The 25,502-nt window shown below is 47.1% G+C and overlaps 1 protein-coding gene across 7 annotated transcripts; it reads left to right on the forward strand.

The window, feature by feature from the left end:
* On the forward strand, window positions 1–25,502 carry CARD19 (caspase recruitment domain family member 19). Of its 7 annotated transcripts, XM_040590145.1 has the most exons (7): window positions 4,323–4,408; window positions 6,404–6,538; window positions 10,988–11,130; window positions 13,044–13,197; window positions 17,057–17,116; window positions 18,986–19,057; window positions 20,742–21,289. In XM_040590145.1, the coding sequence occupies exons 3-7, from the start codon at window positions 11,020–11,022 to the stop codon at window positions 20,852–20,854; spliced, it is 510 nt and encodes a 169-aa protein (XP_040446079.1). In that variant the 5' UTR covers window positions 4,323–4,408; window positions 6,404–6,538; window positions 10,988–11,019; the 3' UTR covers window positions 20,855–21,289. The 7 variants fall into 7 exon arrangements, with proteins under 7 accessions (XP_040446078.1, XP_040446076.1, XP_040446082.1 ...); XM_040590144.1 differs by lacking the exons at window positions 4,323–4,408; window positions 6,404–6,538; window positions 20,742–21,289 and adding exons at window positions 1–168; window positions 25,243–25,502; XM_040590142.1 differs by lacking the exons at window positions 4,323–4,408; window positions 6,404–6,538 and adding an exon at window positions 8–168.

Below are 25,502 nucleotides of genomic sequence, written 5' to 3' on the forward strand. Positions count from 1 at the left end.
GAGGCCATCGCTGGCGGCATGCAGCCGGACATGCTCCCTCCCAGTTTACTTTCACTTTTCCAGTGACCTCTGCTCATCCAGGCAAGGAGGACAGCACTCCGGCTGCCCTGCCGCTGTACGTGTACAGCACAAACCTGTGAAACCTATGGATGATGCTCTACAAGACATGTAAGTGCCTATTTTTAATGAGGGACTTGGGCGAAATGACCGGTCTGAAAAGTCCGAATCTGCTGGAACAAAAGTGCAGAGCCAGGAGGGGCAGTGGCTCGGACGGGAGTGGCCAGCCGGTTGCTGCCTTGCCATTTTTTTTTCCTTCTTAGCGTCTGTTTTTATAAATGATTAGCTAAAACTTGCTGAAGGGAACTAAATGCGTAATCTGAGCTTTTAAGAACTATTTCATTGCATTTTCTTAAACACAAAGAAGGACTTTGTTAAAGAAACTGCCTGCGCTATCTGGATTTCATTTGTTCCTAAAGAGATCCAGTCCTCTTCAGCTGTGGGAAAATAAGAAACCATATTGTGATTTAACAATTAACTGATAAAACAAGAAAACGCTACATGCCGATGCTGCCAGGACAAGGGTAATACTTAGTAAATCAAATAATTCACTCAAATAAACAAATCAGTCGGTTCTCGGGGGAAACAGCAATGGCTTTTGCAATTAGCTAACCAGAAAATACATCTGCTGTCCTTTAGACACTGGGAAATAAAACACTGCTGGGCAGGCCACTTAGCTTAGCAACTAAATCAGGAGATAGAAATCTGAAATGAATCAGAGTTTCGGAAGCAAGCTGGGCTGTGTTCCCATGGCATACCTGCCGTCAGCAGGGAGCGAGGGCTTCGCGCAGTGCCGCCTGGCCCGTCAGCGGGGTGAAAATCAGCATTGCTCGCCTCAAAGACCATAAGGGTCTCGCAGTGCCACTTGCATACGGCACATCGCTGTGGTCAGTACCGAGCGTATGTCCACCCGATCCGGCTGTGCTCTTTGAATGTCATGGATCGTACCGTGGGAGGGGATTTGGCGGCCCAGCTCTGGCCAAGTGTGTGCCTCCCCGGCGATGTGCCCCCTGCGTGCGGATGGCTGTCCCTTTCCGCTGCCTCTGCCGTGGCCGGACAACTCCCTGAGGACCTGTCTTTCCAAGGCAAACCTAACAGTGATATGACTGCAGAAGTCTTGCCTGTCATGGGCATGAGGAGGTGATATATTTAACCCTTGATTCTTGTATCATTATCTGAGTCTATAGGGTAAAAATATCTCCAGGCAACGTGGCACTTTATGCTGCAGCATTCCTGAATGATTGCTACTTACTTCCATTTCACTCACAGTGCTTGGAAACACTGTCTGCTAAAGAACATTTAAGATTTATATTAGAGATTTCAGTTTATGTCACATTAAGATTACTAGGTTTTCAGTTTTGTGGTTTAGATTCTGGTAGCAATTCCACAGAAACTTTTTAGCAGAGCACAAAATGCAGTGAGCTCACAATGGTATAAAATGGTCATAAAAAGAAATCCTCAGCATGCCATACTACCACTGCTTATTAGTACTAGGCAACTCCTTCTGCTGTGATATTTTAATATATATATATGAAATAGTCTTAGAAAACTGTGATGGAAGGAGTTATAAAATTACAGTCTCCTTTCCATAAGGTGCCTGTTTCTGTTACTACAATACATTGCCAGAAAGCACTCTGATACAGGCATGATCGAGGTCTCCATGTGCAATAATAATAATTTTAAAATCTCTTTTCATGCTGTTCAGAAGATCTGGATTCCTAAGGGTAAATGGAATAAACTCAGGATGTTTATACTCTATTCATCTATCTTCCCAAGGACACGCACCATAAATGTCACAGCACTTGACAATACTAAAAATATTCCAGTGAGGGTTTTTTTCCCATGTTCTTACCCTTTCTAGAGATAAATAAGCTGCTTTCATTTGTAGTACAGGGTTATAGACCAACATTTTAAAGAGTAAATGTGGGGATGCAGGTATCTCATTTGTTAATGGTGATGGCTATAATTGCGTGAGTTACAGCAGTTCTGGCTGTGCTCACAGGAACTTCTCCGTGATGAGCTCCTCGGAGTCATGGCAAGGACAGTGCTGGGGTGGGATGCTGCTGTCTTTGGAGAGCTCTGCCAGGCTAGAAACTCCCCCCTGGCAGGGAAGGCCAGACACTGACAACAAAGGCGAGAGTATCAGAGAAAGAAATTAACTGGAAGAAAGCTTGAGGTGTGTGTGGCTAACCCTGCTAGCTGCAGTGCTGCCCCAGGACGTGCTAGAAACGCGCCCGGTGAGCCCCGAGCACCGCCGGGGCTGTGCTGGGTGTGACACTTCCTCCGTGAGACCACGGGGTGGCAGCACTCGCAAACTTCCAGCAAATTCTCTTTTTTCATTTTTTCTAAGACCCCGGGTAGCTGGAGCTGTCTCTCACGAGAAGGCGTACAACATGTACCCAAGCGCAAAGTCAAGTCTTAAACTAAATCCTTTCTTACCTCCCATTTGGCAACTCATGCCTACCCTGTGGGCTTCAGAATTCCCAGCCCATCAGCCGGGCCATGGTGGCTTCAGCGCTGCAAGTTTCCCAGACGCCAGACCACCACCCAAAGCGAGGGGCTGTACGTTTTACTCTCTGTTTATCCAGTCCCAGTACACTGGTATAGATTTTCCACATGCTTGGTTTAAGACGGCACGGAGGCAAACCTGAGCAAACCTTTCAGGATCTCGTGGACTAGCGGTCATTCCCACAATGGTTGTTCCCTGGGTAAGGGCACCTCTTGGTGCTTGGGGGCTTGCTGCTTAACAGGAGCAAACTGCTACTAAGAGGTGTCCGTGCAAGGGCAGTCGTGTGGTTGAAGCATTTTATGTACCAATCTGGATTCAGCTTTGCCTACTGTAATTTTAATCCCTCCAGAAGATCTCTGTCCCTCTTCAACATAAGCACTTTCATCATGGTTTCAACGCAAGTCACAATTACTAATCGCCCTCTGTCTTCGCTATACTAGAAATCTGCCTTTTCCAACATATTAACAAGATAGGAGATTTTGCAGTGAAAAAAAATATCTGTAGTATTAAATAATATATCCCGCCCTTTACCACTATTTGTAAAGCTAAGGTTCAGCTTCACTCCTCTGCAGCATTCATTCCTAGGAATGCATGTTGTCCTCCTTACTTTGCTGGGTAATTAAATGCTGATTAATTTTTGTGCAAATGGGAGTTTTTAAGATGTACAGATTTCCTTGCACTTCTTGCCTCTCGAAGTTAATATATCCCAATTAGATGCTTCAACGCAAGTTTTTCTCTGATTAAGAGACACTGTCACTGCTCCAACTACCTGCTAAATTTGCGTTACACTTCGTTGCTGCATTGAAACAAATGGGTACAGTGCTGCGGCACAAGAAAAACACAGATGTGATGAAAATGCAGACATACTCTGAGCAGTTGTGTGTGATGTCACAGGGGTGTTTATGACGTCACTGCATTGTATGATGCCATGTGGTGTTTATGATGTCACATGAGTGCATGACATCACATGCAGTATGACGTCATAGGGGCATGTATGACATCACAGTGGGATGTGTATGGCATCATGGGTGTGTATATATGATGTCATGGGGGGTGATGTCACAGGGGACGTGTATGACACCATGGGGCGCCACAGGGGCATGTGGCATCATGGGGTGTGTATGATGCCACAGGATGTGTCTATGACATCACAGGGGTTGTATGATGTCATGGGGTGTATAGCATCACATGTGTGTATGAGGTCATGCGTATTTGTATGACGTCACGTATACTTGCATGATGTCACATATGTGTGACGTGTGTATGACATAACACATGTGTATGAGGTCATGCGTGTATGATGTCATGCGTGTATGATGTCACTCTTGAGTACGTGTGTGAAAGTGAACTGTGGCATCGGTCATTTCAAACCTGGCAGGATGCGGGTCTCGGCCCGCACCCCCGCGCTGCCCCACGCCCCACCGCATGCGCTCAGGGCACACGGGCCCGCTGAGGCCTCGGGGCGGTCAGGGCGACGGGCCCGTCACGAAGCGCTGCGGCGGAAGCCCCGGGCGCGCCGCTGCCCCACGCCGCCCCCGCACCGCCTGCCCCGGGCCGGGGAGGGGCCGCCCCGGCAGCCTGCACCGTGCCACAGCGCCCGGCAGGGCCCAGCAGGCCGCCCCGCACCGCAGGGCCCCGGCAGCGCCCGGCAGGTCGCGCCGCCCCGCCACGGCAGGGCCCGGCAGGCCGCCCCGCACCGCCCCGCAGGGCCCCGGCAGGCCGCACCGCCCCAGCTCCGCCGCCCCGCCCCGGCAGGCCGCGCCCGCCCGGCCCGGCGCCATCCCCAGCAGGAAGACCAGCAGCCCGCCGGCGGGCCGGGCAGGGCCGGGGCCGCGATGGCCGGTGAGTGCGGGGCGGCGGGAGGCCGGGGGCGGCAGGGGGGGCCGGGCACTTCGCCGGCGGGGCCGAGAGGCGGTCGCTTTCCGAAGGCGGCGCCGCCTCGCTGCGGGGCCGGGGCGGGGGCCGCTGCGGCGTCGCGGCCGCTCCCCGGGCAGCGCGGAGCGAAGGCCGAGCTGCGTGAGCCGGGGCCCGGCCGGGGGTCCCCGCGGCGGCGGCGCGGTCGTGCCAGGTCCCGCGGGCCGCGCTCCGGGGTGCGGCGGCTGGTGTCACGGGGGCGGGTGGGAGCCGGGGAGCGGGCGGGGTGTGTCCGCAGAGCGGCCGCCGGCGGTACCGTGGCCTGGGGCGCGGGGGCCGGGCCGCCCTGTGCCCCTCGGGGGGTCCCCGCTCCTGCCCGGGGGCTCCGCCGCCGCGCCTGTGGTGCACGGGAGCTTTCCCGGCTGCTGAAGGGCCCCGTTGCTGTAGCCGCCTTCGTAGGAAGCTGGGAGGGCTGGGAACGTGTAACATCGTGTCGCACTCGAGTACCAGGAGCATTTTAGTATTTTGCTCACTGCTTTATTATTTTTTTCTCCTCTATTTTTTGAAAGATATTGCAGATAAAGATGAGATACTGAACTCGACCACTGCCTGACAGGAGGTTGCAGCAGGGTGGGAGTCGGTCTCTTCTCCCAGATAACGAGCAATACGACAAGAAATTGCACCAGGGGAGGCTCAGATTGGATATTAGGAAAAACTTGCTTCATTGAAAGGGTGGGCAGGTGCTAGAACAGGGTGCCCAGGACGTGGTTTATTTAAAAGTAAGGTATTTAAAAGTCGTGTAAATACAGCATTTAGGGATACGGTTTAGTGGTGGACTTGGCACTCTTAGGTTAATGGTTGAGCTTGATCTTGAACGATTCTCTGGTTCTTTGACAGCAGCTCATGGACTCTTGACTTCTGCTTACTAACGTGCCAGTAGCGCGGTCCGGGGGCAGTGGGTGAGTGTGGCTGGGGACGGTGGCAAGTGGTCCTTCACCTCTGTATCACCACTTCCAGCCCAGAGGAGAAGAGCAGTTGTTTGTCACTGGAGGTGCATTTGGTAACCAGTGCAGTCTGATCCCCCCAGACCATTCTCTGCAGTCAGATTCCTTCTTAAATCCTCATCATCCCTTTCTTGGGCTCTTGAAAGGGAAAACCCCCAAATTAAATAAGCATTAAGCTTGCATTTTGTTAAGAGAGGCTTTTTCATCTCTTTCCTGAGATGCTTCAGCAAGGAGTTCATAGAGATGCATACAAATGGCAGGTCACATGTTTTCAAGGTTTTGGTTGTCACATTGCCTTTATAAAGTTTATGAAAATCATCCAGGAGTTTTACAGGAAGTTGCAGCTTGTGTTTGCACAGCACATACTGTCGAGGTTTCTGTGTGTTGTTGTGGAGAATGCCAGAGAGATGTGTTGGGGTTTGTGTCTTGAAATTTCTACGCTCGTGATGATCCGTCTGTTTGCTTGGTAAATTGAAGGAGGCTTTTAAGGGGAGAACAAACAAAACATGAAACTCTAATAAAGATACGGTGGTGCCAGAGACAGTAGCAAGGGTCCCTATGTAAATACTGGGGGAGTTATTAATTGGAAAAGTCTGCCTGTCTGACTTAGGTGGCTGGCCAGCCCAGGTGTGGATGAGAGTGGTTCCATGTCGCAATTTAGGGAGGAGGGGCTGATCGCAGCCTATGAATCTGGAGTGCAGCTGGATTTATTCATGTAAAAAAAAATCATATAAACATGAGGTGGCAATGCAGACCCCAGCCTAAGGTGGCAGGTCCCTAGGTTTTATCCAGAAAGGAAGCAAAAGTAGATCGTAGACAAACATGTGCAGGGGACTGCAAGAGACGAAATCCCATTTGATGTCCCTTGTACAGAAAATAACGTGGAGTCTTTTATGTTTATAATAATTAAGCAGAATCAAAATTACAAAGGGTTTTTCGACAGCCTCTATAACCTGAAAGTTATGTTTTGTGTTATCAGTGCGTTGTGCCGGTGGCTAGTGACACCTTTCAGGGGCCAGACTGCTCACCACAGGCACATGGAGCGAGAGTGCCAACACCACAGCGCTTGTCTGACATACTGGCTGCTGCCAGGATCTGGCATGCTGGTGCCTAGGTAAGGAGTTGTCTCTGAAAAACTCTCTGTGAACACACTCTGCTGTTAAATTAGAAGGAGTTTTGGGAAGAGTGGCTGTGTCGTCTTTGCCATTTTTCCTGCAGGTGCTGTTGAAGACAGTGTGGCACCTTATGGTCACATACGATCAGATATTTTTTTATGAGCCTTGTTACTCCAAGAGCAGAATATATTTCAGCAGCCTTAAAATGCCAGCACTTAGTATAGTGGCTGGGTCGTTTGGCAGCTGTTGTCAGAAACCCAATTGTCCATTTGGAAGGAAGAATAGAGTTGTGTCATTTTACAAAGAGTTGCCACAGGGGTGATAATTTTTTACCTGCAGGTGAAAAATGATGACTGACTTGCTTTGTTTCTTTCATTTGCTGCTTGTGCATTTATCATCACCGATTGTATGTATTTTATTCTCTGTCTGAGGAGCTGCTGGCTACAAATAACCAGTAATCTCTTGCTTTTTCTCTAATATTTTTTAATTATACGTCTACTTCCTTTCCTTCCGTGTGTGCGGTCAGGTGCAGGCTGTGTATGTTAGTGTGGGGTACATATGCTGTATGCAAGAGGCTTTTTGTACTTCGGGTAAGAGAGAAAAGTAGGCGTGTGTGATGTGTCGTGGGCTTACAGTAATTATAAGGCAGTAACATGAAGTTATTAGTCATGTTTTCTTCTCAACTGTCAAAGACCATTCCTGAGCTTCCTGTCTGTGTCTGACAAGTTTTTCTTACCTGGAGGAAATGTAAATATCGACTTTTTTTCTAAGCAACCTTTAGGTCAGCTTCGTTGCTGTGGTATTCAATCTCAGCTGTATTCGCTCCCTCTCTTCAGTGAGGCTGAGCTCCGTCCACTGCTCCTCCAGCTGTGTTGAAGCCTGCGCACTCCTCCACTGCAGCTGCGTGCTTGAGCAAACCTGTGCCTGGGTCCAAAACCTGCAGACAGGGTTAAGCCCAGTCAGATTAATGTTCTAGTGGAAGAGAAGGTGTAACATCAAATCACAAATTGGGAGTTAGATACAATCCTCCTGCAGTCTGAGGGCATTAGAATGCCTGGCGATGCCACGTCTGTGCCGTAGGCTGTGGTTAATTGACTTGGTCTCCCTGTTTTGCTGCTCTGAACTTTCTAGGCAGGTACTGGCTAACAGCATGACTGGCCTTTTAATGCTGGGGTTACTCCTGCTTAAAGCCTTTTTAGCATAAAGATTTCAATTTTTCCTGGCAGTAACTGTTGTCTCTTTGAGGCAGTGAGGTAAAAGGTGGATATGCAAAATATCCCAGACAACCACTCCTTAAATCCTTAAAACCTGACAGCACATCAGTAGCCTTACTGCAGTCGTGAAGTTACCTGCTTTGGGGTTTCTGTTGCTTTAAAATCTAAATAATGGGCATGTTCAATATTAAAAAGCTGCTGCTTGTGTACAGTGATAATAAAACCTCATAGTGCCACCATCTATAACTGGTGCATGGGAGTGAGTCTCTGCCATAACAAAGCTGCCGGAGTTCCTGTGGCAAGCTGGGCCCAAGAGCATCATGTGGTGGCTTCAAATGCACACGTGTGCTTTCCAGATACCCTTATCACTCCAAAGCAGAGTGCCATGCTCCAGCTTCTGGCATTGGTGGGGCTTTTTTTGTTTGCTTTCTTTAAATTTAGTAGCTGGGGCACAATTCTGCACTGGTGGGCGATGTCAGTGGGAAGTTCCACTTCTGTGGTCTACCAGAAGCCTGAAGCTGGTTCCTTGTGTGGTTTGGGCAAAGATTTCTCAGAGTTAGAGGAGACATGAAAGATCTCTGAAGAGAGAGGTTAGATACTGGAAAGGTGAGATACTTTTGCACTGATTGATAACTGCTCTACAGAAATTTTAAACCTTGCACACACCATCCTAATATACTGAAGTAATTTGGAGGAGGTGAAGGTGCAGACAGGTGAAATGTCTCTGTGAGAGTGGGGAGAAGGCAGACTGCTTTATGGGTGGTTCTTAAAAATGGAGCATCTCAGAGGATGGGAGAAGCATCTTGCAGATGTCAGAGCCGGGCATAAGACCCGTGCTTGGCAGGCACAATCTAGCAGTAGCCAGAGAGGTCAAGAGCATGGTCATGTTCGCTTCTACCTTTTGGCTTAGATGGGAAGAAAGCATTGCCACCCCTGAAATCTCGGAGAGGCTTACGCCCTGCAAGATGGTGCACCAGCGTGCAGGGTTCCGGTGGCAGGCACGACTGGTGATGATTGAATGAGTGTGTGTAAATGAAAAGTGCCGCAAGGACATGGAGTGCTCCTGACTGCTCAGAAAATGATGTTGGCTTAAATGCAGTCTTCAGTTGGTCACAGTTAACTTCACTGTTGTAATTGCTGCTAATAGACTTCTGCGTGCTGGCTGTGCAGGCATTGGTAATGACAAGGCAGCAACAGAGCAGGAGGCAGGGAGGGAGATGACACTTTGAAACTGCTTTTCTTTTACTTTGTATACTAATTCTACTGGATCCTTGTCATGCTTTTGCTGCTTGCTGTGGTTGTTTGAATGTCGTAGTGTTATTTGAAGTTTAATTGCTCTCCTAGCTGGAAGAGCCTGGTTTAAAGAATGGGGTTTTAAGTTTGCAGAAGGTACAGAGTTGTTGGTGACACCGAGAATCACTACAAATCACGTAGCTGAGGCAGAAGGAGGAAGCTGCAGGGAGCATGGCACTTAAGTCCCCAAAAAGTATTTGCATGAACAGGCACAACTTCAGCTTCCTGGTCCTTGCCTCGGCCTTTAGCACATGCCAGTGAGTTGAAGAGGGGAAGCTTAATCACACTGAATGAGATAACGTGGAACTTCTTGCAACAAAAGGAAGTTGCACAGCAAGGATGTCAGGGCAACATGTTTCTGGCAGTACACTAAAAAGCTGCTTTGACAGTGAGCCATGGAAACACGAGGCATTAGAAACACATGGAAATAATACAGTGTTTGTATAAAAAGTAAGAATGTAACTGAAATCTTGTTGTGCCGGTAGAATCACAGCTCTCTATGCAGCATCAATAGCTGTGTGTTCTTGTTTGAATAGGAGGCACACTGGCACTGGACAAGTTATTAGTGCGTGATGGTCAAACTGGGAGTTTTTCCTGAGCTCTTTCCTGTCAGTACTGTTAGTGCTACACAGATACGGGGAAAGGACAGTGTAATTAATACAAACACCACCACCACCCTGCCCCCCATCTCGATATAGAAAGGGCTGTGCATAGGTGCAGTGCATCGTGCCAGAGTTTTCTGGCGCTTTTCCTTCGTTCTTTTATTTATCTTCTCTAAATCGCAGGGCACAAAGGGCTGACGGTTATGTGTTTTCTGATAGCCAAAATGCTGTAAGACCTATGCATTTGCTTTAAACAGGGAATGTGGTGGGGGTGGGGGTGTTTTGGTTTTGTTTTCTATGCTGCTTGGTTATACAGTGCTGTGCTGACATTTTAACACTTACTTCAGATGCAGTCATAGACATTCTCTTTCTAAATCTGATAAGGGCACGGTAACCCGTGGAAACAGTCTGTGCCTGTATCTTAATCTAGGGACTGTAGTCAAGCAGCTATAGGGAAGGCTATGCTCCTGCAAAATCCATTGCTGCCAAATTGGAAATGGTGCCTAAAACAGTAGCAAGTCTGGATTTGTGTATTGGCAGAGGTTTGGGTTAGTAGAAAAAGGTGTTTTACTTGTATGTGTATTTGAGTGTACTTCCATGGTGAAAATGTATTGCTTTTGGAATGCTCTTTCTCCCCACTCCTGTGCGAAGGCAGAAGTTCTTCCCTAAAAAACATCCTGGCTCTTTGGCAGAGATGCCGTTCCTGATGGTTTGGTTCTGTTTCAGTCTGGGTGGTTTCCGCTGGGTGAGTTGCTGAAGTCTTCCGACAGACCAGAGGCAGCAGTGAACTCTCGGAAGGTTGGGTGATGTTAGGGCCAGATCACTGCAGCTCGGTCAGTCCTCAGCCTTGCCTGGCTGTGTGAGCTTCTCTGCGTCCCACCCCACCCCACATCTACATCAGAGAGAACCTCTCTCTATGAAATAGGTATTTACATTTAAAAAATTATAAAATGCATTAGTTTTAAACTCCATAATCTGACTTCATAAATGATAGAAAAATTATCTTCAGTGATTTAACAACTTTAGGACTGTATTTGATGAAATATCTGTCAGTGCTTGACATCTAAGTAACTTAGAACCTTCTCCCTTTGGAAAGAGAGAGCCGGCATGAGTGACCAGCCAGGAGTTCAGATGTGTGGGATTTTAAGTGGCTGGGTCTTTAAAAGCACGTGGCTATCTTGTGTTTCCCTAACAGATAGTTCAGCTTTCTGAAGTTTTATGAAGGTGGTAATTCTATTTCAGCTGTTTAACCACTGTTAGGAAAATGAAATTTACAGATTTTAAAAATGGCTTGCTAAGTAACTGCTGTGGTTTGTTCTTTGTATTATTTTCTCTCTAGATCAGTCATATTGTCATCGGCTGCAACACGACATGTATTTTCTTACAAGCAATAGCCGACTGAATGAGCAAGTGGTTGATAAAATTATTCTTCAACTTAACAGAGTCTACCCCCAAATTCTTACCAATGCAGAAGCAGAAAAGGTAATCTGATGAATTTTACTATATTTCTGAATGTTGCATTGTTTTTGCGGGTCAGTAGCTCAGCTGCCTTCTTCCTCACTTGACTCTTGTTGCCACATGCAGCCGGTCTTCCTCACCTCTTACTTGCTGACTGGTTGTATCTGGGATCTCATATCAGAGGAGAAGTCACAGGGCTGGCACATTCCCTGTGCCAAGCGGTTTTGAGAGAGGGCACTCTTTTTCAGCAGCAGCTTAATGCCACGGTCCTTGCCATGACTCTTCAAATCACTCTGTGGGCAGGATTGCACCCATCGTGTGACCAAGTGCCCCGCATGCCTGCTTCCTCACATGAGGCAGTGTGGAGTGTCATGTCAGATGATCTGTGCCGTATCCAGCTGTGTCCACAAAATCATCTATATTAGCTTGTTCGGTTTTAGTTGCTGATTAATGTGATTAATAACTCTTTGAGTATTGGTACAGAAGGGGAGCATGAGTCCCACCTGTAAGCTGTGGGAAGTGAATGGAGTTAGTAACATCTTCCAGTGGTGCTGCTGTGTACGGAGGAAGGCTACCCTCCCTGGAACGAAACTTTCAAAAATGGGTGGCTGTTTTTAGGGAGAAAGATCTTTGAAACTTATGTGGAGTGAAAGTTAAAGTCAGTTAAAAGCTTCCCAAGCCCTACTAATAACTGTTCGTACCTGCCCTCTGACTTTTTTGACTGCCTGAGGCTCAGGGTTTTGACATACCAGTATTTTAACATTAGGAAAGATAGATCTAATTATGTCATAAATGAACTCCGTGGAGTTCAGAATAGTGTTTTGGTGGTGTAGAGCCGTGCTAAATTATCAGCTGAGCCAGTCTAGTTGCTCAGCTACGATAAACAGTGTGACATGCACAATTAAAGATCACCTCATTCCCTCAAGAGGATCAGAATAAATGCATAAAGAATCAGTGAAACATAGTTTGTGACTTCTGCACATATCAGACTGGAAGAAACTGCTTTCATGTAGGTCCAGGCAAGTTTCTGTCAACTCTGTCGAGTGTTGAGGAAGCTTACGGTCTCAGCTATATCCAGCAGACCTTGTGGGAATTTTGTCAGAATAAGGAGTGTTGTATAATGTATATCGCATTCCTGTCCCCCTAGAGCAGGAATTGATCCCAACAAAGTATACCACAAAGGTTATCTGTTTTACTGGTCTGAAATATGATGCTTTCTGAGAATGGCTTTGGACATTTTCCAGGTAAGCTGAAATCATTTGACGTGCGTAAGGCTAGGTACGCATTTTCATTCTCTTTGTAAAGATTCATCATGTTTTGAGCTATAGAATGAAAGTACTTTCTTCTGCAGCCTCTTACTGTGTTGCCTGAGTAATGAGAATTTGTACATGTTGCACTGGGTATGCAGCAGCTAATTGTGCTGGAAACAATGAAACATGTAATCTTGGGATGATGAACACTCCAATATTGGGACTAACATAAGCAGCATAAAGTACTTTTTTGAGTGATCGTTACTAGGCAACTAAGGGGAAACTTGAAGACATAAAAACTTATTATAAGATTTGTTGATATTTTCTATCAACAGCTGTCAGAATCAAATCGTAGAATAGCAAGTACCATGTTAGTTTGAATGCAGAGAAAACATTAAACATGGAGTAGCTGTCACTTCATGAGGACAGAAAAAAGAATGAGGGAAGGCAGAGGCAATATGCTCTCCATCGAGCAGTGCTGATGAGATTGAGCTTGGTGTCTTGATGATGGCTGTGCAATGCGCGTACGGCCTTTTTAGGTTCCCCTCATTTTTTTGGCCCATTCTTTTTAGCAAGTAAAAAACAAGCTCCGTATCTTCACTCCAGGCATACTGTAAAGTGATGTAAAATTGATCTCCAAGTGATGTAAAATTGATCTCACTTCTCATGAGTGCTTTTCTCTTACAGTTCAGGAATCCAAAGGCATCACTCCATACCAGACTTTCAGATCTGATAAAGCACCTTCAAAAGAAAGGAGACAGACACTGTCAAGAGTTTTACAGGGCTCTACAGATCAATGCTGAACAACTATATAATGACCTGCCAAGCAGGAAAATCTTGAGTAAGTTGATTTGTAAGTTGTGAGTTGTGGATTTCCTCATGTGTATGTTACAAAACCATGTTTCAGTTGAGGTTTGGGTTATTTAAATAACCCGTTTAGGTTATTTGAATAATTTTTGGTTATTTTTTATTTGATTAATATTTAATTTAAATAATTAGGTTATTTAAATAATTCTGAATTCTGTTTGATTTGAATTTTCCAAAAGCCGTAAGGGGATTTGACTGAATAGTTCTTGTTACTTGTTGAGTAATGTGGGCAGTCCAAAACTCTTTGATTGTTTAAGTGCAACATGTAAAACAGCAATAGAACTCTCATGAAGTGCAATTTGTCTTTTCATAACCATTGCTTCTTAACGGCTTGTTTATTTCCTCTGTGTTGATTCTGATCCGTAGCACATAAGAACATTACAAGCCACTGATTTGTTAAGCTTAAAACTCTGGTGGCCCAGAAGCTTGGCTTTCCCTCAATCCATAAATCTCCTAGTTGTGTCTAGTTTAATGTGAAACAAACATCCACAGGCCCTGTCAAAGAAGAGCTGTGATACTGATCATGTAAGGCTTGTTTGTGCAGCTGACAGGACTGACTGGTATCTGTAAAGCTGCCTCCCAGATACACACGTATGTACTTTAGGAGGACTGAGCCTCAAACAGATTTGGTTCTGTGCGGCAGAGGAGCTCATTTCTTTAAGGAAAAGTATCCAGCCTGAGTTGCCAACCTGTGATAATGCTTGCTGTGTGTTGGTGTTCCTTCTTCCTCCCCAATGGACTGGAGAAAACTGTGTTCCAAAAGGATGAGAAACGAGTTCAGGTATCTTAGTATACTGAAATTACTTGAGGAGCTTGAGGGAAAACTCCCACATTTAAGTTAATGAAGCTCTGGAGGGGCTGCAGTTTAAGAAATCCTTATAAAGTATCTTAACAGCACTAATGCTTCACCAGTAGTTGATTTCTAGTTGTCAGAAACCCCACAGGTAGGTTCCAGGGGAAATTTTAGACATGCGGGTCAAACTCCAGTAAGATGCAAACTGTTACACCAAAAACCCGTAGGTCAGGCCTCTTTTATTTCTGGAGTGAATATGGCATATAAAATTGCAATTACCTGCGAAGATACTGCATTGTCTAGCTTTGTTTCACCTTTCATTTTGAAGGAAAAGGTTTGTATCTCCCCACCACAAATACATACCAGTGGAAGCTACACCATTTACCTGCTGCATTCGCAGGGAGGCTGCGGAGTTACCCCAGGTCTCCACATCCATACCCGAACCCTCTTGAACTGGGGGAGTCTGAGCCCGTCCAGGCTGCAGAATCTCAGGTGAACACAAATCCCAACTGATTCAGCCTTGCAGCAGCTTTAGGGCAGTGCTTTTGATCCGATGTTCCCCCTGCAGAGTCGTGCCCTTTGAGGGAGCAGGCTCTTCAATCAAAGAGTCTTGGATCTGTTGTTTTTACTCCGGTAGAGCTCAAGAGCAGCAGGTTTTTCTGCCACCCTGCCTAGAAGGCAGCAGACAGCCTTTATTAATTCAGATCAACTTAAGAAGTCTTAGTGTAGTTACTAAGAATAAAATTTCAAACCTGTGTTGATGGTTTAGGAGTTTAAGCTCTGTTAATGTTCAGTAACACCCAAAGCCATTTCTGAGAATGGATCTTAACGTACGTGTACGCAGCAGCCGAGGCCTGACCGCGTCCATATAGATGCGGCTGAGTTAGATCGTATAGATGGGTCTGGATTCAGCCGGCTGCTAGAAATAGCACAGCTGTGACCAAGTACCCATGCAGCTCACACTGGAAGTTGTGCAGGTGCTGTGCAGGTGAACTCTCACGCTGCCTCGCGCTGTTCTCATGCCCGGCCAAGCCAGCTGAAAGGGAACCTGCGCTGGGTGTCTGCGCGGTGTTTTCATTTGAGCCGGAGCATAAACGACTCGTCCTTGCACCTGCTACACGTGGTTACTTCTGAGAACTTTTACTTGGGGAGCCAATCAGGGTTGGGGCTTCTCATGTGCAGACTGTGCGTAACCAGTGCACGTGCTAGAAGCGCTTTGCAGAAAAAATAGCGTGTGTGGTGCCCCCAAACTGTTGTGCTGCTTTGGCATTATGCAAGGGGACTCCAGTAACCATCGTAAGTCATTAACTTCTCTGTACCTGGGTACACTCTTACGTTACCATCCTCAAAATGATGAGAATAAATAGCTGAGTTAAAATCCTACTGCAACACTGAGGTCCTGCAGCTTCCTTACATCGACCTGAGGAGGAGACAGTGAGATGATGTGTGGGTGTTTGTTGCTTCTTATGAGTTAAGTGACTGAGACAGATGTCTGCATTCTGGATGGAATAGTTGATGAGCATCTGTGTGGCACTTTGAAACTGCAAACAATTTGATTCTTCAGGAAAAGCTCTCCCTTTTGGGTAGGAGGTGTTATTTCTCATTTAAGTGAAATGGGACGTTTTGAATGTTGAAGGCATTATCCTTCAGACCTCTAAAAAGTACAATGTTTGGGTTACTCAAACGTTGCTCTTAGCAGCAGTTACTCCATTTGCCAGATGCAGCACAGAGCATTTAGAGAAATGATACCCTAATTGTAATTGTGAAGAGAGGAGGGACCCCGGGCCGGGGGGCTGTGCTGAGCGCAGCTGGGACGGGGACAGGCGGCGCTGGAGGTACCGGGAGCAGCTCCCGGCGGGCCCGGGGGGGGCTGTGCCCGGGGCGGCCCCACGCCTGGGCAGGGGAACCCCCGTTCCGCGGCGGCCCGTGCTGGGGGCGGGGGCTGGCGGGGCGCTGCGGCCGGGGCAGCGCTGGTGCCGCCGGGGGGCGCGCGCGGCACGTGGCGGGAGCGCGGGCGGCCCCGCCCCGCCCCCTGCTGGCCGCCGGCCGGTGGGGCCGCACAGGGCCGCGCCCCCCCCCCGCAGCCCCGGGGCCCGCAGCCCGCACAGGGTCGTGTCCCCCCCCCGCAGCCCCGGGGCCCGCAGCCCGCACAGGGTCGTGTCCCCCCCCCGCAGCCCCGGCGCCCGCAGCCGGCACAGGGTCGTGTGTCCCCCCCCGCAGCCCCGGGGCCCGCTGCCCGCCGGCCCGCACAGGGTCCCCCGTCCCGTTCCCCCCCCCCCCCCGCAGCCCCGGCGCCCGCGGCCCGCCCCGCGCCCCCCGCAGCCCGCCCCGCAGCAGGCAGGCTGCCGAAGCCCGATCCGCGGGGGGTGCGGGGCGCGCCACCTTTGTCCCGCCGCTGTTTGGAGCCGGTGCGGTGCGGGGGGCCGAGCGGGGCTGCCGCGGGCGGTGCCGGGCGCTGGCTGCAGCACCCCCAGGCTCCCGCGGAGCCGTGCGTGCCCGCACCCCATCCCGGCCGGGTGCGGAGCGAGCTGCGGGCGCCGGGTGATGCCCAGCGCTACTGCCGGGCGGGGAGAGCGGCCAGGCGTCAGGCCGGGGGTGTTTGTGGCCACACTGGATTAACAGCGGTGTTAATCTGTGTTAATTAATACAAATTAACACCGTTGTTAATTAATTAATTAATCGATTGGTTAATTAATTAAGTGTGTGTGTGTGACCCTACTGGTGTCCGGTGTGCAGCAGGCTCCGATCTTGAGGGAGCGGGTGTGATGTTACTCATGTGCTTAGTGCTCAACCGCAGCGGAGGTGCCGCCGCAGCTATTTAGAGTTGCGTTAAAATGACTATGCAGCTATATTCCTTCAATCAGCATAAACCCAGATTCAACTATAGAAATTATTTACCTTTGGAGGGGGTTAATATTTTATGTCAAAATCGGATATTTTTCTGAAATGCGTTGTTTTGCACAATTTTGCATGTGCTGATTATGTTTGTTGGTTTGCCTGAGCTGAGTACTAACTTCTCATGTGTTGCTTTTATTTCTAGAAACCACAGATTCCACAGAGATAGACACTGACAAGGAGAAATATATGCTAAATGACAGGGGTAAATAAATGCATACAGTGTCACCGGATGGAATGGCTTTTCAGATTATGATGCAATTTATTTTATCATGTAATTTGCTTTTCATGTAACAAATAGTTTGTTTTACGATGTCTTTACTGTCACAAGTTAAGTGGAATTAATGGAGGAAAATATACTGAGCTGCTGTTGAGGAAACCAGTGCCAGGAAAATCAAGACACTGTAGAGTTTAATCAATATTTACAGTGGTATCTTTGCTCAGTTACAGCTAAACTCTTTGTTTCCTAAGATTTCTCCGATGATGGAATAGTAAGGTCTGTTCAGCTGCTGGTAGCGTCATTGCACATATAATTTTCAACTTTTTAAAGTTTTTTAAGCTTTCCATTTAAGTATAAATCATTTGAAAACAAAGACAGGAAGGAAGATAAGCAAGGGTGAATTTAAATGCATTTCAGGTTAATGTATTTAAAAATATATTTTCCTTAGGAAAATGTGTTAAATTTTGCCCCTTCTTCTGTTCAGTGCCCAGATTACAGAGGCAAATATTTTGTTCACTGAAAGATATTTTGAAAAGGAATTGAAGATCTGAAAGAAAGCTGAAGAATTTTCCAAATTGATAGTGAGCTATCTTATCATTTAAGTTTCACCAATGTTTTATTTAGTACTTTAGGTACGGTTATGAGAGAATAAAAGCACCTGTTATGAGCTGTGCCTTTTGGCCAGTTTTCCCTGAGAGACGACTGAAGCGAGGGGCAGAAACACGGTTTCACTCCATGTATATTTTTGCCTGCGTTGTTGTTACTTTGAATATTGAACCAAAGTGCTATTCCGATTTTTCACGTCTCTATTGCTGACATCAGCATAACAGTACAGGAAGAACAGGGAGGTGCCTGGAGATAAGAAAATTAAATCATTTCTGTTCTTTCTCGTGCTGATGGAAGAGCTGGCCTCAGACGGGAGATTGCCCGGCTGCTCGTCACCCCCGTTGGGGTTGGGAGACCTGCACCCAAAGGGGCAACCGGGTCCTCGCTCCTTCGCTGTTCCCCCCTTCTCTGCATGGGCAGCCCCCCAGTCTGTTAATCTGCAGTACGTTTGTCCTTAAAGTGACAGGTGCAGTTTAGTTGTAGCTGTATTCCTAGTGAAGTAGTAAATATAAATAGAATATTAAATAATAAAGAAGCCAATATAAATCTTTATGAGGTTTTGCCTGTGGCTAAGTGTGAATTAGATAGGTTTTATTGAACATCAGTACTGAACGTCAGCGATAAACTGCATGTAATTCCTAGGCAGGGACATGAAGGAAATCTTTCCAATGGGGGATTTGTCTGAGGTGTGCCTGTGGCTCTGCTTTTCAGCTTCCAGCAGAACTGTAAAGAAGAATATTTGCTCTTGTCAAGAAAGTGGAATTTGTGGGACATCTGTGGGGAAAAAACAAAACCCTAAAAACCTGTTTCTAAGGGACTGCAGTCTCATACGAAGCAGCCTCTTACCCACAGGCAATGCATTGGCCCAGTGGGGGCTGCTTACAGAGTAAAATGCTACGCTGGGTGGTGAGGTCCCAGTAGTCTGGTTAGTATTTTGTTATAGCGTTTAAAGGGATTTTTGCACAAAGTTTTAGAGTGAGAAAATATCTGAGGAAGCTTTCACTTAAATTTCATAGGATATATAGCTAGATGAACAGTGAATGGTATCAAAGCAACTGTAGTAAAAATTAATCACAGTATAGTAAACGTGCTTCATAGTACATTAGCTAAACATACATAATTGTGAATGTTAGCTTCATTTGAATACACTTAATTATGCATATTAATAGCAACTGATGATTTATGAACCGAGCTAAACTTCCACTGCTGTGTTCTGTCTTAATGGCTTTCTTTTTATGTTTTCTTTAGGTCCGGTGTTTTTCCTCGCTTGTTTTAGCGTTGCTGCAGGATTTGCGTTGTTTTGGTATTGCTGTAACTCAGGTAATCTACTCCGGTGTTTTTTCTCTTGGTTGCCTTACTTTAGCACGGGACGGGAAAGCAGCATGCCTCTTGATCTAACATGGCTTACTTAATAGAGCAGGTCAAGGTGTCATTATTCATTAATGAGGTTAGGATACAAATTGCGCTTCAGACATGCCGAGATATAAATAATGGATAGTTTGTTTGCCTACAGAGGATGCCTCAAATAGGGGCTCTTTTTAAAGGCAGTAGTCATGTGAGCTCCTGTTGCTATAGAAATGGGTCGTGATTCCAAGCAGTCACAAGACGTGCCCAAACCTCCTGGCTTCCCCATCCCTTGGGAGCTGGCTGAAGCATGACCAGTGCCAGGGCCAGAGGGTGCTGGCTTGATTTGCTGTTGCTGAGCCCGAGCAGCTGCAGCCATTGCCCCTGTGGCTGGCTCTGGGTGTTAGCTCTCCCTGTTGGCTGGAAGTTGCCTGCTTCACACAGCCAGCAGAGCAGAGCTCCTGCTCATCTTCGCAATCCCACCTTCCGCTCACCCAGTGTTGCTGTGAGAGCGACAGCTCTTAGCAGAAAATGCGTTGATGTGTCCACATGGATCAACTTCAGCAAAGCAGTGAGTCAGCACTAGTGGGAGAGATCCAAGGGGGAGAGAGTGGCTGATTCAGAGGTGTCACTTTCTCTGGTCTTCTCATGGGGGTTGTGGGAAGTGCCAGTCTTCACGTGGGGAACAGAATCCAATTTCCATTTTGGTTTAGTGCCTTCTGCTCCTCATAACCGGTCACAGCAGTTACAGTTGGACGTCATTCTTTCCTGTTTTTTTTTTCCCCAGAGCTGTAGGCTACAGTAGCACCAGTTCATGGACGTCTCAGGTGATGTGAGTCTGGGCTGTGTTACCCTTCATAGTCTCTCAACTGGACTGTCCATGGAGTCAGGGTTTAAGGCTAAAGGGGACCATTAGACCTTTGAGGCTAACCCATGTGTTTCCTTCATGAAATTCAGTCACCAGCATTTAATAGAAGCATTTTCAGAAAAGTATTCAGGGACTGTTAGCAAAAAAACCAGAAAATCCATCACTTCCCTTGATCCCAGTTAATTGTCCATAGTGTTGCACGTGTGTCGTCATCTCAGTTTGAACTCCTTTCAGCCTCAGCCTATCGTTTTTGTTAAGCGTTTCTCTACCAGATTGCGGAGCCCCTTAGCCCCTTGTTTCTGTACCAGCTGACATTCTACATTTTCTCCCTGTGGAGGTCCCTGTGCCTCAAGTCAGCAATTCATCTTTATTTTTGCTAAAATTACCAACTAATCTCTTCAAGTCTTTTGTTCCAAGGCTCTTTTTTCCACTTTTTGAGGCTGTTCCCTGTAGCAGCGCAGTATCTCAATGCCCCACGTGTAACAGGGCCGCCAGACCTGGATGTGGTGTGCCAGGCTTGCACCCTCCGGTGCTGTGCTCAGGCGTGTGGCTGCCCCCTGACCTAACTCGGTAATCTTCCCTTCATGTCTCTGAACTTGCAGCCATGAATCCAAACAGCTTCGTCGTTCTCCTGTCTTGGCAGTTGATGTATACAATATTGAAGGAAATGGGCTTTCCTCTAGAGTAATTTTTTACATTGAGTTTTATTTTTTGTAGCTGCTGCTTACTAGCTAGAATGAAACTTAACTGTGTTCACTTTCTCTTTTTCCTCCCATCTTCATTCTGTTTTAGATACGAAAGTCGTAGGAAGAGCCAGGAGAATCTTGGGCTTTTCTCCCATTATCATAGGAAGACACGTTAGAAATATTTGTATGTTGTATTTGGAAGACATATCAAGAAACTAAGGAAAAGCTGCCTCTTCGCTTGTCTGTACAGTATACCTGCCAGGGGAGGACAACGGTGCATGAAAATTACTGTACTCTACTCTCATACCAAAGATTTTATTAACTAGAATTCATCAATAATTGTGTTGCTTCAACATGTATTCAGAATTTCAGCTATATATGTCCTTCCTTATGGAACGGACCATTTATTTTTGTAAATGCTTATTTTAAAATATTTATCATTTGGATAAAAAATATTTTTAATACAAACCTTAAAATTATATCTTAAGTGATCATGGGTCTTAAGCCATGTTTGCATATGTGTTTTATACTGGAATGAAGGATCACAACTGTTTAAAGAATGCTAGCCTGTCTTTTGTGAGAATTAATTTAAGAAAAGCACTTAAAAACCCCACATGCTCTCAAAGCCTTACTAAGAAATGGATTTCCATCTCAGGGTTGTCTGTTTTGTCTAGATCCTTTCTATCTACTGCCTGAGCTCAGGTGGGCGCTGGCACCTGGGAAGTTTATCAGTGCCAGTTACCTTTGTGTGTCCCTGGTACTTGCTGCGTTCTGTAATTCTGCTGCTCGTGCCTCACGCCAGCCTGCCTTGTTCACGTTCACACGCAGCTGTTGGCCATGGTTTGAATGTGCGGGAGCTGGTGCAGACTGGTTCCCAGCCTGCGGAGGGTCCCAGGGGCTGGGATGTCTGATCTGCACTTCAGACTACCCAGAACATTTTTCAGATTTATTTAGCTTTTACTTTTTCAGTGAAATGTTTTGCATTCTATGTATCTAAGAAACTGAAGTAAGCCGAGATGCTTTACAGGGACTTAAGTTTTGTGACATGGGGCTTCTTTATGGCCAGAAATAAGTATGCTTACCTGAAGAGCCTGAGGTTGTTCATAATGTCATCTGATGATGGTACATTGAAAATATGATATATTTGTGAGATATGATACGTCTGTGAGTTGAAACCTGAAAAATTTGCAGAAACCGTCGTAGGACTAAAATCCGTGAAGGAGATGCAGGGAGACAAGGCTGCAGGTGAAGCAGCCTGGGGTTGCTTATCTTGTTCCTGCCTAGCTCAGTACAAATGGCTTTCCTCCTGCAGAAGGGAGAAGCCAGTAGTTCTGAACTGGCTGCGAGAAATTACATTTTTAGTGGATAGTTCTTCAATTACGTGCTCAAGAGCATAAGGAGCTGGAGGAGGAGACCGTGTCCTTGTACTCGGTGAGAAAGACGCTTTGTGGCTCTTCATTCACTGACTGAATGAAGAGATTTCCAGATCAAATCAAATGTCATCTGAATAAAAGTTGCAGCTGCATCACAAATTACCACACACTGGATGATCCCGTGTGAAATTTTCAGTCATTTGGAGTGGTTTTTCTCAAAACAGACTGAAAATTGTCTGCCAGCTTTAAACTTTATTCACGCTACAAAAATGTCATCATCTTCTCCGGGGCAAATAATCTTGTAATAATTATATTTCTTTCTGGGACAACACTCACACGATAGTCCAGAGGAGGAGCTGGGTACAGGGCCAAATTTTCAGATGAAAGACCCAAAGAGTATGTGCAGGAAATGTCTTAGAGAGGTGAAAAAGGGCTCAGAGGACCCTGATTTTTCTCTTCTGATAAAAACGTTTTTGCCTATGGCATTGAAGTGCAGCTGGGACATGCGCCAAGCCCACGCAGAGGTAGCCACGGTCTTCGTGACGTTAAATCTCCAGGACAGACGGTGCGTCTTTGTGGCGGATGCTGGTGTGAGTGCAGCTCGTCTGGAAAACCCAAGTGAAATCGGATGGGCTACAGGGATAACACTACAGCCAAGACTGTAAGTCAGGACAAGCTGTTTGGTTTATTTATTCTGACTGGGAAGCTGAGCTCCCCGTTGCTGGGTTTGCACTGCGCACGGTGTCTCCGCCAGCCACGTTCACGCTGGCTTGGCTGTTTTCCCACAGCTGCAGCCGCTGGTGTGACTGCAGAGCTGGCGGTCCTGGCAGCTCCGCCGGTGTAACTGCAGCGCCTGACGGAAGAGTTTTCTGCGCAGACAGGCAGACATTCCTCAAAATCAGCTGTGGGCCGAGGGATGTGATAAGCACTTAATAGCCTGATTGCTGCCCTGTGAAACGTTAAGAGAGATGCCGTGCCAACAAAATAATACCCAGCTGAGCGGTTTATTCAGACTTTGCCTCTGCCTCCACCCCACCGGCTCTTGCATCTCTTTGATCTGATCTCCGCAGGGACTCTTAATTAGGGAGAAAATGGTGATGAAGCTGAGCACGTTTCCCACAGAACTGCCTAACCTCCAGGCTCTGCTGCCCTTGTTACACAAGGGTCTGCTGTTGTGCCGCCTTCCATCTTGGGAAGTGCTTTAATATTCTCTTGTTTTCTCTCTGCCTTGCCTTGTGTTTAAGGTGACAACAGGTTGAGTTTTTTTCTCCAGCAAACCAGCTCTAATTTGTAACATTTGAAATATTCCGTTCTGCACTGCTGCTTACCTCTTAGAGCAGCCCCCTTTTAAGGGACTAGGAAAAATAGCTCTGAAATCTGAAGGAGTTTTAAATCTTTGCCTCAAAGCCAACCTTGAAACTTCATTAGAGGAACCATATTCCATTTTACACAAAAAAAACATTATTCATAGTAATCGCAACAGTCGCATCTCATTTTAAAGCAGAAGCAGAGACCTTATTGGTGCTAGGCACGTTCTTTCTGTTGAGATTCTCTGCCATGTTACCCTTTAAGTAACAAGTTGCAAATTGTTGTGAGCTGTTACTGAAACCTGCAGAAGTTACGGGTGCCTTATTTCATCTGAAGGTGAGAATCTGCTGCGCTTACTGGTTCAAGGATGCCGTGCAGTGCCAGGAGCCCTCTTGGGTCAATAAAACTGCTCCAGGAGCACGCTGGCGGCGCGGTAGCATGCGGTCCTCCCAGTTCCTTAAACCAAGTGGCTTGCTTGAGCTTTGAAAAGTGTATGGAATAGGAGAGTTTACTGAAGGCTATAGTTATATTTCTTCCCTTCATGAGGTTGCTTGAGACGAGGATGCCTCTTGGTGGGGGTGGGGGTGGGAAAATTAATCCAGGATGAGCTCTCCCCAGGGTTAAGGCTGGGAGGAGAGAGGAAAAATGCATCTTGGTTCGTCCCAGTGTTGCCAGGTAAAGGACCTGACAACAAAGAGTAGAAAATAATCTATTCCCTTATTAGTGCTAGTTACCAATTAAAAAAAGTGAAAGTGAGGCTAGCTATAAAACTGGCGCGTGCGTAGGTTGAGGGGCATTCTTTTTCTTGGAAGATTTTTCTTTCAGGAGCATTGAATAAACTTCTCTGTTATCACATCTATGCAGCGCACGCCGAGAGCAGTTGAAGGGGTAATTCCATCTTGGTTTCCTGGAGGAAGCCCGTACGTACCTGCGTGGGAGTCGGGTCCTTGGCGGGAAGCAGCGTTACTGGAAATAAGTAGGGGGTTGGACGAGCCTGTCTGGCTGCAGAATTCCAGCTTCCCTGTCAAGTCGGGAATACCTTGGCGTTTGCTGCTGAAACTGTGGTGGTATTCAGGGAGGTGCTTTGCTTCGTGTGCGGGGAGGTTGTCCTGGTGGTGTGAAATTCAGCAGGTGGCACGTGCAGCGGGGAGGCCGTGCTGCGTTACGGGCCAAGGAGCTGAACGGCTGCTGCATCAGCTGGGGAGCTGAACGCGGCGCTCGGGAGGGAGCTGAGCAGGGAGAGGCTGTGGTCTGCGGAGGTGGGAGCGTGCAGGTTCTAAAGCAGTTGGCTCCTCTGCCAGCCTGGGCTGTGCTCTGCAGCCGGTGCCTCACGCCAGGGACCGTGGTCCCGCTTTGCTGCCGGAACGACTCGCGTGGGCATTCCTCTGGGTGGGGGCTGGGTGAGCTCCCTGTGCTCCAGGCTGGAGGCCTCTGAGACCCAGCCAAAAATCATCTCCCTTCCCTGTCGTGGTACGTGTGAGTGGCCTTTTTGATTTTTGTGTCAAGCTGAGCTGCCTCTGCTGTGGTGGTGGCACCAGGGCGACGGCGACCCGAGGGCAGGGCTGGCTGGTGCTGTGCCCCCAGGCGGAGCGTGCAGGTGGCCCCACCACGCAAACAGTAAAGGCAGAGTGACGGGGCCATCTGCGTGGGAGAGCTGGGAAGCGAAGTGACAGATCGTACAATGAATTAGCAGAATTCCATTTAAAGACAGACTGCTATTTAAAGTACTTCAGTGAAGTACGATGTGCCTGCAAGCCAGAGCTGGAATGAAGTGATGATTCATTCTGGGACATACTGGGCTACTTTATAGCTGCCAGCTGGCGTTTTCAAAGCTGCTGAGGCAAAGTTACTCTTTTTGTTTCTTGTGATTTTTATTTTTTTCTCATACTGTAATAAATTGGAAACTTATTTGCTCAAAATTTGCAGTTGTGGATGCTTTTCACTGCTGTTCTGTACGCCCAAGTGTTACTCCAGAGAGATGCCGTGGCTTCACTGTGGAATCGGCGTTGATGTTACACTAGGAAATGATAACACTTTGCTGTACTTCACCGGTCCTGTGTTTTGTAATTCCTCCTAATGTACATCTTCTTGAATTCTGTAGAAATTAATCGATTTTTTTTTTTTAATGGGATGAAGCTGGCAATTAAATTGAAATAAAATCTTTACTGAGAAAAAAAAATGGTGCT

Source organism: Falco naumanni, chromosome 4 (genome assembly GCF_017639655.2).
Source record: "Falco naumanni isolate bFalNau1 chromosome 4, bFalNau1.pat, whole genome shotgun sequence".
In the NCBI taxonomy this organism is placed as follows: domain Eukaryota; kingdom Metazoa; phylum Chordata; class Aves; order Falconiformes; family Falconidae; genus Falco; species Falco naumanni.